The sequence below is a fragment of the Monopterus albus genome, unplaced genomic scaffold (assembly GCF_001952655.1).
Source record: "Monopterus albus unplaced genomic scaffold, M_albus_1.0 scaffold100.1, whole genome shotgun sequence".
In the NCBI taxonomy this organism is placed as follows: Eukaryota; Metazoa; Chordata; class Actinopteri; order Synbranchiformes; family Synbranchidae; genus Monopterus; species Monopterus albus.
The window spans coordinates 215,717-228,429 of record NW_018127980.1 but is presented as its reverse complement, the minus strand read 5'-3'; the positions used below and the strand labels follow the sequence as shown (position 1 = coordinate 228,429).

The following is a 12,713-nucleotide window of genomic DNA, read 5'->3' as shown; positions in this document are numbered from 1 at the left end:
ATTCTTATCGCTCTTTTTTGTAATATATACAGTGGTTGAAGCGAGCTTTTATATGTATTTCCCCAGTTTTCAACAACATACAAAATGCGTAGTGCTTTCACGTCCAACATATATCTAACCTTTGCCAATATCGATATATTTTTTGCTATTTTGTGCTGAATATATCTGATATGAGATTTCCAGGCGAATTTGTCATCAACTATGACACCTAGAAATTTAATTTCATATACTCGTTCTATATTAGCTCCCCCAATTTTCAATTGAAGTTCATTATCTAGTCTACGATTCCCAAATACCATAAATTTAGTTTTATCCAAATTCAGAGATAGTATATTACTGTCACACCATTTCTTTATCTTCTCAAGTTCCTGTGAAACCCGTTCTGAGAGTTGCTGTAGGTTTTCACCAGATGCCCATATGGTAGTGTCATCAGCAAATAAAACCACTTTCACTAAATCGGAAACCTTGCATATATCGTTAATGTATAATATAAATAATTTAGGTCCCAATACTGAACCCTGAGGCACTCCACATACAATGTCCAGCTCACTCGATTGATATTCACCCAACTTCACAAATTGATGCCTCTGTGTCAAATAAATGTGCATAGTTGTATTTGTTACACTGTAACATACTGTATATAGATTACAGGTGATTAGTGTCACATATTTAACTAGGACAAATATTTAAGATTATGTGTAATATGTATGCTGTTGTAATGTTGGTAGCCTGTGTCCATCAGACCTACAGGTACAGTGTGTGGTCAGGTTAGGTTGAAGGTAATTGTCAACAGTATATTAAATAAGTCAAATTAATGTTTAGCGTTTGCCCATTTTTACTGTAAATAAATAAACATCTACTTTCATAACTTACTTAGCAGAATTAAATAGTAACCACGGTGCCTGGCCTTTTATCATGGATATACATTAACGTAACAGACAACCAAGCCGAGTCCAAATAAAAATGTTTAAAGTAGGAACCTTAGTCCAGAGTCTTGTTGCGTTGTTTGATCGATACACGACTCCCTACCACTTTCAGATGGTGTGTAGTTACAATGGAATTGCACTCTACACTGTTACTGGGATTAGGTGAATGAAGTGTAGTGGTTCAGTATTTGGGAGGCTGCATGTTGGCTAAAAAGGGGCAAAAAGACTAACAAATGCTAGGTCTGATTTGAAGAACTGGATTATTTGAAGTTCACATCTACAATACAGTAGAAACAACAAGGCCCTCCCATTTTAAATGATTTTCAAAATACAGACTTCATTGCACAATATGTGCAGAATACAACCACTTTATCCAGATCCTCTCACTGTAGGGGTCAAGCAGACAGGCTTTTCCTTTAATTTGTCACCAGAATGTAATGTTTTTTGCCTTTTGTTAACTGTCTAATGATAAGCTTGGGAAATGTTTTCCCTTAAGTTCATGATTATTAACTTCTGTAATTTTGGGAAGAGGCATAGGTTCAGCTTAGCCTTCATATCTTCAGAAAGGCCCACCGTCACTGGAAGTATGCATCACCTGAACTGGGTCTGTCATTTAAATATTACCGAGAGACTGAGTTCATGTAACCGTTCTTCTCTGACAGTTTAACTGTGTGGTTTCTCTCCAGGAGCGGACAGCAGTGTTAGCAGCGTTGGCAGAGAAGGCCAGGCTAACAGAGGAGACTTTCAACACTGTACCTGGTATAACCTGTAACCCAGTCCAGGGGGCTATGTACACCTTCCCCCGCATCACTCTACCTCAGAAGGCCATTGATAAAGCAAAGGTCTGCTCCACACATGCTAATCACCATAATTTACTCACCTGTTTAGACCATTTCATGTCCAAATGTATATGTCCACAGGAAGAAGGCCAGGTTCCAGACATGTACTACTGTATAAGGCTGCTGGAGGAAGAGGGGATCTGCCTGGTGCCAGGAAGCGGCTTTGGGCAGAGAAAGGGGACCTTCCACTTCAGGTTAGTGCAACACCTCAAGCAGTCTCACTACTAACCTGGCCATTTTTTCATGTATCCTCACAAAAATGATATTGCATCCATGACAGTTCTATCCAACATCCCTGCTCCTATTATGCCTTCCTCTATCTAGGATGACCATATTGCCTCCTACTGAGAAGCTGAAAGTTGTGTTGCAGAAGATCCGTGACTTCCACCTGCGGTTCACACAAGAGTTTTCATAACAATCTTCCAACTATCAACTGCATCACAAGAACCAACTAAATTCAGTGCCTTTGAGGGAGTGAATGTGTCATCACTTTCTGCAATACCCATCTCTCACCTTGAGGCTGTGTTCACACTAGACCATCAAAGAAATACCTTGATTGATTCCTTTTTTTAGACAGCTAAGATCCTGCTCATGTGTGCACAGCATGTCATGATGTTCATGACATGATGCACTTTCCTGAAATATTACCTGGCCAGGCTGTTAATGTTCAGGATATTTTAATGCCGACATGATTATATTTAATACGTCCTTGTCACAGCTGCTGCTCCAGGTGCATCTCAGTCCTGCCAAGACTTCTACAACCAAATTAGTTAACATGTTATAGACTGTGTATGATGCACCACACTGAACCTGTCTCAGAATGTAGCCACGTGTAGTAGTAGTGGTGAGGTTTCACTGTTCTTAAATGTGATTAAAACATTTCTAAAGCATCTCTTTTTCAAAGTGTTTGCAAAGTCAGATTTGGAATATATTTGCAAAACATTTTACCTAGACCTGTACTGATTTACAGTAAGAGTCCAAACTGAGTGCTGGCATTTTGAGTTTTATTTAAAAAGACTCGACAGTTCTTACATGCTCTTATAAACAGAAGAAATTTGAATCCTGTGGAATGAATAGAAACTGAACATTGTAGTCATCTCAGTAACCCAGTTTATGCCCGGGGACATTCCCTTAACCCTCCCAGAGGCCTCCTCAGTGTCCTCTAATACTATGCAAGGAAAAAGTTCTTAGCTACTCATCAAGAAGAGACTTTCAAAGTTCATCTCTCTGCTGTGATAGCTTTGTGGCATACTTTTCCACAAACTTGCTTAACCCTTCTAGTGTTCTGTCTCCACCTTCAAATTTGACAGGGCTCTGTTTGCTGTTGCTTGGGGCAAAGTATATCGTGGGGAAGCCTTCCACTTTGTAGCTTTCGTTTGGCACATCGTTGGCTGTGGTATCCATCTTGGCAATAACCAGGTTCTTCTCCCCTTTGTACTTTTTGCCCAGAGCCAAATAATCAGGCTCCAGTTTCTTACAGTGGCCACACCAGGGAGCATAAAACTCAATCAGGACATCGTTCTGGGTATCCATAACAATCTCATCGAAGGTCTTTCCTACCACAACCTTTACTGGTCCTTTGTTGCTCTTTGGCACTGGCTGGGACTTGATGATGGGCTTGAGCTTTCCTGTAGAAAAGATTTGTGGAAAAAAAAAATTGTGATTTTATTTTTAAAAATTGCAAATTAATTCAAAGAATCCAGGTCTCACATCACAGTGATAAACCATGCAACTGGTGCTGCTATCGCAAGACAAAAGTCACATGTAATGAAAACATCTAATTCACTCACCTTTCTTAAAAGCTACAACAAAGTCTTGCAGCACCTCCGAGTCAAATTCTTCAGGTTCCATAGCAAACTTTTTGCCTCCTTCTGCCAGAATTCCCACATTAACTTCCTCGCCACTCTCACTCAGGCCCAGGCTCTTCAGCTCCTCTGCATAGTCCTCCTCATCAGCGATGGCAAATGTGTATTCTGGGAAGTCTTTGGCCACCGCGAGCACTTTAGACCTCCAGTACTGTGTAGCTAAATATTAGAGAACAAGATAAGAGGTTAGTTACAGCATCAATCCTCCCTAAATCAATTAGGTACAGTTTTCTTTCCCCTCCAATACCAGGTCATACAGCAGCAGACCTAAAAAAAAAAAATCAAATCACATAAAAGGACTGCACAAATTTTAATTTTATGCTCCAGCAGTGCAGCTCATAGGTCAAACCCATAAATATATGGGACACTTACCTTTCCTGTAGTCAAAACTGAAGTCAACTCCATAATACACCACCACGAGCGGCCTTTGGCTGTAACGCTTAGCATCGTTGCTTGGTTTCCTGTGGCCCACTAGTGGAATCGCATGCTTTCTGAAAAACTCCTGCACTTCTGACACTGACGTAGAGTCCTGTGTGATAAATATGCGAATGTGTCCCAAGTTTAAATGCAGCCTTTTCCAAATATATCAGAAATTACAGACTGTAAGAGGCAGGAAGTTGAGGGGTTCACCTGACAAGCTCAGTGTTAATCTGACTTATTTATACACTGGTACAAGTAAAGTGAAGAAGGACAAAACAGACAGTACCTTCAATGCCAGCGTGTGTGACTCGGGCTCGTACTTGGAGCGGAACTTCTCTGGCTGAACAGCGACAACGTGACCAGGTTTTGTTTTGAGCTGTTTGGCCACTTCAGAGCTGAACGAGTGACGGAAGGTGAAGTCTTCCCTCAGCGTGTTACCTGCCAGACAGACGAAGAGCAATGACAACAGTGTCCACAGGCCCATTTGACAAATTTCTTGACATTCCGTGCCTTCACTTTGGAGAGATATTAGAGCTTTGGCAGAAAAACAAAGGCGATTGAATCTTCACGTATAACATGCAAGTTTCAAGTGTTAAGTTTTAATTCAAAGCACTTTGGCAAAAAAGGCTGGAAATAAACTCTATGCTATGTTTTGGAAAACAGAAAAAGGTGGAGTAACTTTAATCATACTATTCATGTGACTCCCACACAGAATAAAACATGTTAAACCAAAGGCCAGGTCCTTTAGAATATAAAATATTCGGAAGTTACTCCATCATCACAAACCATAGTAACTATACGTTTGTTTGAACATGAAGGCTTGGTGACACCGAATTGCACAACATCCAATAATAAAATTTAAAGATGCTGGAACTACTTACAAGCCTCAATGTAGATCTCATAGGCTCTGTCCTGTTCGCTGGAGAACACACCAACTATGACGGTGTCATCACCATCCTTAATGAGCTCCTGCACCTGTTTTACTGTCTGCACCTGTTTGGAGGGAGGCCCTGCCTGCTCACCCATGTAGTCAACAATTCCTATCGAGAAATAAAAGAGGTGGCTCAGCTCTGATGGATGAACAGAGATTAAATGCGCACACAGGTTCACTTTTATGCATACAAACTTCAGCCAGCAACCTACCATACTTCTCTCTGGGTCCATTATAGTCAAACACCTTTCCTCTCCTAAAGATCTTGAGGGTGGGATAGCCTGTAACTCCAAAGCGTGTGGCGATCTCAGCTTCCACAGTAGCGTCCACCTTAGCCAGAGGAATGGGAGGAGAGCGCTGGCTCAGCTCCTTGGCTGCCTTCTCGTACTCTGGGGCCAAACGCTTACAGTGTCCGCACCTGGAGGTCAGTGATAACGGGCAAATAATGAACGTTTTATTAGTCTCAGGAGCTGCTATTAAAAAGCTCAAATATCACACCAATCGATGCATGCAATATTTTTACAGCAAGTCAAAAAAGCTGACATTTGCTACAACGATCAAATCTGCTATATTTTACAACAAACAGCCTAGTGACTGACCATGGGGCATAGAACTCCACCAGAATTATGTCTGCGTTATTAACGGTCTCATCAAAGTTGTCTTTGGTCAGCACCAGTGTCGCCTCAGGAGGGGGCTTCCAATCTGGCTGAGCCACCTCTTTCACCCGATCCACAATAGCTGCAACAAAGAGACACTCACCATGTTAGTGCAAATTGTTTTAGAAAGAGGGCATGTTTGCCCTGAAAAGTTCTGAATGTGTTTAAAAAGAATGAACTATTCCTACCCTTCTCTGTCCTTTCTCCATCGTAGTCCACAGGTTCCCCATTTTTAATAATCTTGATGGTAGGATAGCCTGACACTTCAAACCTTTTTGCTAACTCAGTGGCTGCTGTTGCATCCACTTTGGCCACAGGTATAGGAGGGTCATTGTCCTTAAGAGTCTGAGCGATTTTTTCATACTCTGGGGCAAACTGTTTGCAGTGGCCACACCTAAAAGAATAGAAAGAAGCATGTTTTGAGTATAATCAAGTCTTAAATGAAACTGTAACACGGTTAAAGCGTGACGTCTTTAGATGAGAAACTGTGAACATACCACGGAGCATAAAACTCAACCAAAACAGTGTCTTTCCCCTCCATGAAAGTATCAAAGTTGTTGTCCGTGACAATCAGCACCCCGTTTTCTTCTTTCACCTCCGTGTCATCATCTTCATCCTCCTCCTCCTCCTCTTCATCGTCACTGTCCTCTTCAACCTGCTCCTTGTTCTCTGTGTCATCTTGCACAAAACAAGGTAAAGAGACAGGTTGATATTAGAAGTAAGATAAAGCTAGACTAACGTGCTACTGCTACCAAAATGCCGTTTCTTTTCCACATCTGAGCTGATAATAGGAGCCAAACAGCTGCATATCTGTGTAGCAGTCCTGCTGATATTAGCTGACCAGTCCCGTTACCTAGCGCGCTAAGTTAGCAATGTAACGTTACAGTAACTTAGCTAGCTAATTTGCATAACACTAACTTGCAGAGAATATACACCAGCTGCGCTACAGCTTCACTTAAATAACGCTTTCATTTAAAACAGTCACTTCAGGTGGTTAAATGGCTCAGACTTACCATCTTCACATCTGCTGACAGTTACAAAATGTGTAACGCCGAGCAGCACAATCAGCAGTAGAGCGACCTTTCTCATTGTCTACAGATGCTGCCCCGTGTTAATGACGTGTATCTCCGAAGTAGCCGCCTAACTAACTTAGCTACTAACACTGATGAATGTCATCAAAACACTGTCGATTACACAGATGAATACTGATGTGTGGCAGTATGCACCTTTGGCTCGTGATTACACACAAACTAAACACTTCTGAAACCATCCGCTTCATCTGTCTAGAAACTTGTCTGACTTGCCACGTTGTGATTGGTTCTCATCATCGAACGTCATCCAATCACAAGTCGCCACTCAATTCCTGAGTCGAATACGTTGAAGAATACTATTGGACACTTTTTCACAGCGTATGTATTTGTTATACCAACCATTGCAACCATGAGAGGCTCCATATACAAATGATCAACAACGATAATTCACCACAATTCGTCCTTGAAGCCCAAGGGCTATGGTATTAAATATTTAGAGAACACACCAGGATAATAAAAAAGCAATCGCTTTTTTAAAGGAAGCTTAGTTTGTGTGCAGCTGCTGAACATGATAGTCAGTTCTGAAAGACGAACCCTTCCTATGGACTGTTTGGCCCCCCCACACAGACTCTAGAGCATATTATAACTTGTTAGTGTTTATAACTGCAGATTGTTTTTTTTTTCAATCCTTGTTGTATATTAAAATATAAAATCACTTTATTAATTATGATATACCAAGAACCTAGCAAACAAAAATCTATTTTCATTTATGTATGACAAAAGCTTTTGTGTTTTGTAAATCATTAATAAATTGTCCATTCATGCTCATTAGCACATTAACAGCTGCATGCTTTTTTAAATTACACAGTGTCCCAGCCAGAGCTAACATCTCCACAGGAACCATTTCCAGGCTCCTCGTGGACTATAGCCTCCACCACCACTTCTGTATGGGTGGTCTGAATCTCCTTCAGAGCATCTTCTGTCCAAATCCTGATGAGCGATGCTGACTCTTGGAGGGACAGAAAGTTTTTTCCCCTTACATAAGTCTGAATCTCTCTGTCATTTGGTTTGTTTTCTTCATTTCCTTTTCCTCGTTGCTCCAGATTATCTGATGCCACAACAAGGTCTGAGGAGGGATTGTTTTTCCTCTGACCTCTCTGCTGCAGGAACTGCAGTACCTCCAGTTCAAGCCTAGACCTGGTAATGCAGCGTCATGCAGGAAAACATAGAAATTCTTATTATTTTGTAATTTATGATATTTCTTAAGAATGTTCTAATAGATGCTAGAGAAATTTTATTACCTGAGCAGATGAGATGCATGTGAGGTTTTTCCATGTCCACTGACATTCGTAAGATGTGTGCTTATCAGTTTTCCAGAAGACACCTTTTCAAAATAATGTACTGTGTGTGAGACAAGTATGTATGAGTGTGTCTGTGTCTTTTCTGCATGTTTGACATGAGGCTGGCTCACTTGTGTGTCCATGCTGAAGGGCTCCTGTGTAGGTGAGGTGATAGGACTCTCCTCCTCCATGTAGCACTGCGCTTTGGGGGGCAGAGTTTGATGCAGCCTGTTTAAGACGGCATTGAGTTTGAACAACAGTTCATCTACTGAGCTTTCAAACTCTTCAAGGTAGTAAGTCTGAAAAAGAAAAGATAAAAGTTCTTCTTATTTTTGAAATGTGTAAAAACTGTCAAAATGTTGTAGTTGGTGCAGTTTCAGGAGGTACATCAAGACCACATTTCTGGGAAATGTGGGCACCTTTCTCTCCATGTGGTTATCAGTCCGTGTTGGTCCAGTGAACTCAGAAACCTTCTGCCTGATGTAGCTGGCTAATTCTGCTACAGTGAGGGCCTTCCTCCTTCTCTGAGACCTTTTCACACTTCTGACCATTGAGGATACAGCACCCATTACCTATCAGAAAGACTGCCTGTTAGAATATAACACAGATCTCTTTCTTCCACTGGTTGTTTTGCCTTTGTATAAATCAGTCAAGTCTCTTGCCCATTCAGTCACAATTTTTACAAAGAAGAAAACTGTTAAATTTTATAGTACCACTGCTGTCCATGCTACAGTGGAGGATAGACAAAGAAGTCCACAGTAAAGGAAATCACGGCCAGAGAACAAGAGGCCCTTAATGGCCCTGAGCCCACAGCGGTTACTGAGCAGAGTCTGAAGTGTGCGGGGGATGGAGCTGAAGGCCCAGGAGCTTTGTACGAACAGCAGATTCCCCACACAGGACAGTGCCACAAGCAGGATCAGACCTGAAATCTAGAACAGTACCAGCATCTTAGAATTTGTTTCTAACCAAATCAGAACAACCACACACACAGGCCTGTACATGCAATGATTCCCAGCTGAAGATAGACTAGTTAATGAGGCTATAGGCACTAATCCTGTCATATATGACCTGGACACTTGACTTTCTCTTTGTAAAATAAACTTAACAGAGATAGTGCTTAGAATGAACACCTTTCCTAGCTGGTGTTACTGTACTTTGTGATTACCATGGGCCAGTAGAGGATGGAGAGTGAGCGGGTGAAGAGTGTAGCAGAGGTAGCCAGGGTTCTATTCACCCTCAACACAGTCACACACTTGATGGCGATAAGGAAGAGCATAACACCACGCAGAGTACAGATATTCTGCAGAGACAAAGGACATCTCCATCAGTCAATCACTGCTGTCTTTAAATCTGTGATCTCTTAGAGGACTTCTTGACTTCAAAATTGGGTTTTCCTAATGTATTTAATGAGGCTGTGCCTAACAAAAACAACAGCCTTCATACACAGCCTGTTTCCTATAAAGTATCACAATAACAACATGTACAATACATATTAAATGTACTGTTTTAATAGTGCTCTCCCAATAGCTACTCATAATTATCTTATTAAAAATGAGGCTCTTTCATTTCCAGGGATAGTACTGTTTCATTAGTCCCTTCTCTCACTTGTTCCATAGTAGCCAAGAGGCTGACATCAACATGTCCTTTATAGTTGTGTCTCTGAAGCAGCTCCACAATGTCCATGGTAAGAACAGATTGACAAAGGTAATAAACATAGTGCGCTAGGTTCACTGTCAGCAAAGTGACCTGCAAAAGAGAGAGATATAGAAAAGTGAGGTACAGCAATAAAGCATAATCAGGTACAGTACATGCCATACTCTGTGGTCAAAACCATGCACACAGCTTTGGTTTTGAATTTCAAATACTTTTTTTCTGTGTGGTTTAATACACACTTAGTTTAAGGAGGACAGGTTACTTTACTCTGTCATCTAGGTCATTGTGATCTTGTTTGCATTGGTGTGTGGCCAACTGTGTGTCTGTGTGTGTTATGGTTTATGGACTTGCTTCCTGTTTTGTGCTTTTATTTTGGTTAGTTTCCTGTCTTGTGTCACCTCACCTGCCCCAGCTTTACCCCAGTTCACAATCACCATTCATTGTTTCCACCTGCTGCTCGTTATCCTCTGGTCACCTGCCTATATATACTCCTCCCTTCCTATCTGTCTCTTGCTGGTTGTCTCCATGTGTCGTTGCCCCTGTCATCTCCATTCTATCAGCTCTCCACTCCTGCATCTCTGCCCCATTAGCTCAGTACCCATCTTTTGTTTGTTCCTGACTTCATTTGAATGTCTCATTTTTGTCTGAGTTTTTCCGATCAGCAGTATTTTGGTTTACTTCACTGGTTTGGTTTTCGTTTTGGTACCCAGCTCCCTGACCTAGTCTTGTGCATTTTGATTTACTACATCAGGTTGAGCCTTGTATTTTCTTCCCATTCCTTGTTTTGTGTTGCATTAAAATCCTATCTGCATATCTGGGTCCTTCCTTTGCCCGAAACACAAGTGTGTGCCTGTGCATATGTTCCAGTCGTGTCTGGGGTTTTTTTTAAATCCTTTTGTGAATTATGAAATTTGCCTGTGCATTTATGCATATGTGCTAGGCTCACTTCCAGCCAGTTAGAGGGTGTCCTGCAGTATCCCATCAGTCCTTGCTGCCTTACAGTGTTTATTTGATGACGGAGCAGCAGCAGGGACAAGAGGAGGAAGAGGAGCTGGTGAAAAAAAGAAAACAGGAGGTACCTTCAAGCTGCTGACAAAAACAAACCTCATCACTGTTTTCTTGTGTTAACATTTGATTATAAATTTTGCTTTCTCAGCTGCTGAGTGGTTTTACAGTGGTGTTAAAGACTATGTGAGGTATGCATTTTACCTGGCACATCATAGCAACATAGTCCCACCCAGCAGGATTGTGATACACCCTAACTGACTGGACTTTGGAAGAGGGCAGCAGGACACCAATGGGGCTCTGCTGAGTAAGCAGCGTCACACTGGTGAATAGGTTGGGTGCCGGGCTGTACAAGGTGAACTGCACCTTCATGTCCACTGTCTGCTCCCCGAGCCAGTCACCTGAGTGTAGCTGCTTCAGTATGGATGCAGCATCAGACCTGAAGATGATAGTGGATATCACTGACGCGTACAAAACCTGATCTGACGGGAAATTATTTTAGAAAGACTCAATTGTTTCCACTATGTGTGCATGTATACAGTCCAGACTAAGTATATGGACATATACACATTTTTTGATCTTCAGTTTTAGTGCTTTAGCACATTTAACTTATACTACATTAAAGTGCCAAATCTCAGCTTTCATTTAAGTAAGTTTATGCCAATATTAAAAGAACTGTGTGAGAGATCTAACCAGTTTAAGACACAGTGCTCAAATTGCAAGGGTTCAGAAGTAATTGGACACGTTGCTATTAAATGTTTCTTGGGTAGCTGTGTCAATTCAACATGTGGCTCAGAGTTGATTGAGTAGCCATTTTGATTGTAGTTCTCTGTTAATGAGGAGTAAAGAGGTGGCAGTGCAAGCAACCAGGTAATGAAATTTAAACAATTTAGGGAGATATCAAGGGCAGTTGATTATATTCACAAAAAACAGGTGTAAACAGGAAAACTAAAATGAAAAACAACCTGGTAGACTAGTTTGTGAATGACAGGAAAATTAGCCCTAAGTCAACAATGGTAGTAGGTATACATGCCTCCTTATCCACTTTTTCAGGATGAAAAGATGGACAATCCTCATCTGGCTGAATCCATTACCCTAATTTTCCACAAACTGTTAAATATGATGATTTTGACTGTGCTTCTGTTCAGTTACATTTGAACTCCTAAACATTGAACGCTGTGTGAGCTGTCTCACACTGCTCTTTCTATTTTGATGTAAATCTACTCAATTAAGCACTGTAATGGAGTATCAGTCATCTTATATTATGTGCTAAATTACCCAATCTGAATAATCAAAGTCGGGTAACTGGTCCCAGCTAACACGTATGGCCTGGACTGTATTTCTCACTTTGTGTGGCCTAAGCCAACTGCAGCACTTGACTTCGAGTAGCAGCCCAGACGCCCACATGTTTTTGGAGGCAATGCCACAGGAATCACGACATTGGATTGCGCGTGAGTGGACGCTCTGCTCCCCATCAAGAATAAACGAAGACATTCTGGTACCACAGGCACACTAGAGACCTGAGAAGTCAGTATGTAGACAAAATAAACAGTCAGAACATCACATCAAAGGTACACACATGGCTGTCACTTTGCTGTAACTGTACTATCTGTACAGGCATGTCTCCTTTAGTTACTTACCTGGCTCTGAAATGAGCAGGACACCTCTGACTTCCACAGCATTGGCTCTCCAATCAAGATGTGCAACTGCTGAAAACAAACTATCAGTTGGTTACAATGAAAAAAGTAGCAGCCCAGATGACCACATATTTGACTTTGCATTATTAAAATATGAAACACGATCTTGTTTTTTTTTTTTTATGGAACAGAGACTTTCATACAAGGCAAAAAGTATTTTCATACTTGGAGAATATAACCGTTATTGACTGGGTGATGTCAGAATAGTCTTTCTCTTTAGAACTTTAAGTCAGTTTACCTCGGTTTTGGATGCATTCTTGTATAGTACGTTTAGTAGGCTAGTCTGGGTCCACTTCCACCAGTCCTCCTGCTTTTGTATGGACATAAATTCATTATCACTGTTCCTGCTG

The 12,713-nt window shown here is 41.3% G+C and overlaps 3 protein-coding genes across 5 annotated transcripts in view; 1 reads left to right on the top strand and 2 right to left on the bottom strand.

The window, feature by feature from the left end:
• Window positions 1-2,655, top strand: part of si:ch211-217a12.1 (alanine aminotransferase 2-like) — a 12,816-nt gene extending 10,161 nt beyond the window's left edge. For all 3 annotated transcript variants that reach the window (XM_020609634.1, XM_020609632.1, XM_020609633.1), the window contains 3 exons: window positions 1,613-1,768; window positions 1,847-1,959; window positions 2,090-2,655. In XM_020609634.1, coding sequence (XP_020465290.1) covers window positions 1,613-1,768; window positions 1,847-1,959; window positions 2,090-2,180 — 360 coding nt within the window. In that variant the 3' untranslated portion in view covers window positions 2,181-2,655. The remainder of the gene's footprint in view (window positions 1-1,612; window positions 1,769-1,846; window positions 1,960-2,089) is intronic.
• A 100-nt stretch (window positions 2,656-2,755) lies between these two features.
• pdia4 (protein disulfide isomerase family A, member 4) lies at window positions 2,756-6,956 on the bottom strand. Its single transcript, XM_020609659.1, has 10 exons — window positions 6,651-6,956; window positions 6,135-6,315; window positions 5,826-6,031; window positions 5,581-5,719; window positions 5,194-5,399; window positions 4,932-5,090; window positions 4,337-4,488; window positions 4,003-4,159; window positions 3,556-3,789; window positions 2,756-3,393 (listed from the first exon to the last, which is right to left on the bottom strand). Exons 1-10 carry the CDS (start codon window positions 6,724-6,726, stop codon window positions 2,978-2,980), a joined length of 1,926 nt encoding a protein of 641 aa, XP_020465315.1. The 5' UTR covers window positions 6,727-6,956; the 3' UTR covers window positions 2,756-2,977.
• Window positions 6,957-7,050: 94 nt separating this feature from the next.
• pkd1l1 (polycystin 1 like 1, transient receptor potential channel interacting) overlaps window positions 7,051-12,713 on the bottom strand; it is a 35,203-nt gene continuing 29,540 nt past the window's right edge. Inside the window, exons 47-57 of the mRNA XM_020609629.1 lie at window positions 12,602-12,707; window positions 12,307-12,375; window positions 12,014-12,186; window positions 10,871-11,105; window positions 10,608-10,712; window positions 9,614-9,754; window positions 9,174-9,308; window positions 8,722-8,937; window positions 8,428-8,580; window positions 7,970-8,307; window positions 7,051-7,865 (exon numbers count right to left, since the gene is read on the bottom strand). Coding sequence (XP_020465285.1) covers window positions 7,529-7,865; window positions 7,970-8,307; window positions 8,428-8,580; window positions 8,722-8,937; window positions 9,174-9,308; window positions 9,614-9,754; window positions 10,608-10,712; window positions 10,871-11,105; window positions 12,014-12,186; window positions 12,307-12,375; window positions 12,602-12,707 — 2,008 coding nt within the window. The 3' untranslated portion in view covers window positions 7,051-7,528. The remainder of the gene's footprint in view (window positions 7,866-7,969; window positions 8,308-8,427; window positions 8,581-8,721; window positions 8,938-9,173; window positions 9,309-9,613; window positions 9,755-10,607; window positions 10,713-10,870; window positions 11,106-12,013; window positions 12,187-12,306; window positions 12,376-12,601; window positions 12,708-12,713) is intronic.

Coding starts and splice junctions, on each gene's coding strand:
- pdia4 (XM_020609659.1), bottom strand. CDS start 6,726: ATGAGAAAGGTCGCTCTACTGCTGATTGTGCTGCTCGGCGTTACACAT. Junction 5,400..5,580: donor GTGGAGTTCTATGCCCCATG/GTCAGTCACTAG, acceptor ACTGACCTCCAG/GTGCGGACACTGTAAGCGTT. Junction 4,489..4,931: donor TGAGATCTACATTGAGGCTT/GTAAGTAGTTCC, acceptor TCTGTCTGGCAG/GTAACACGCTGAGGGAAGAC.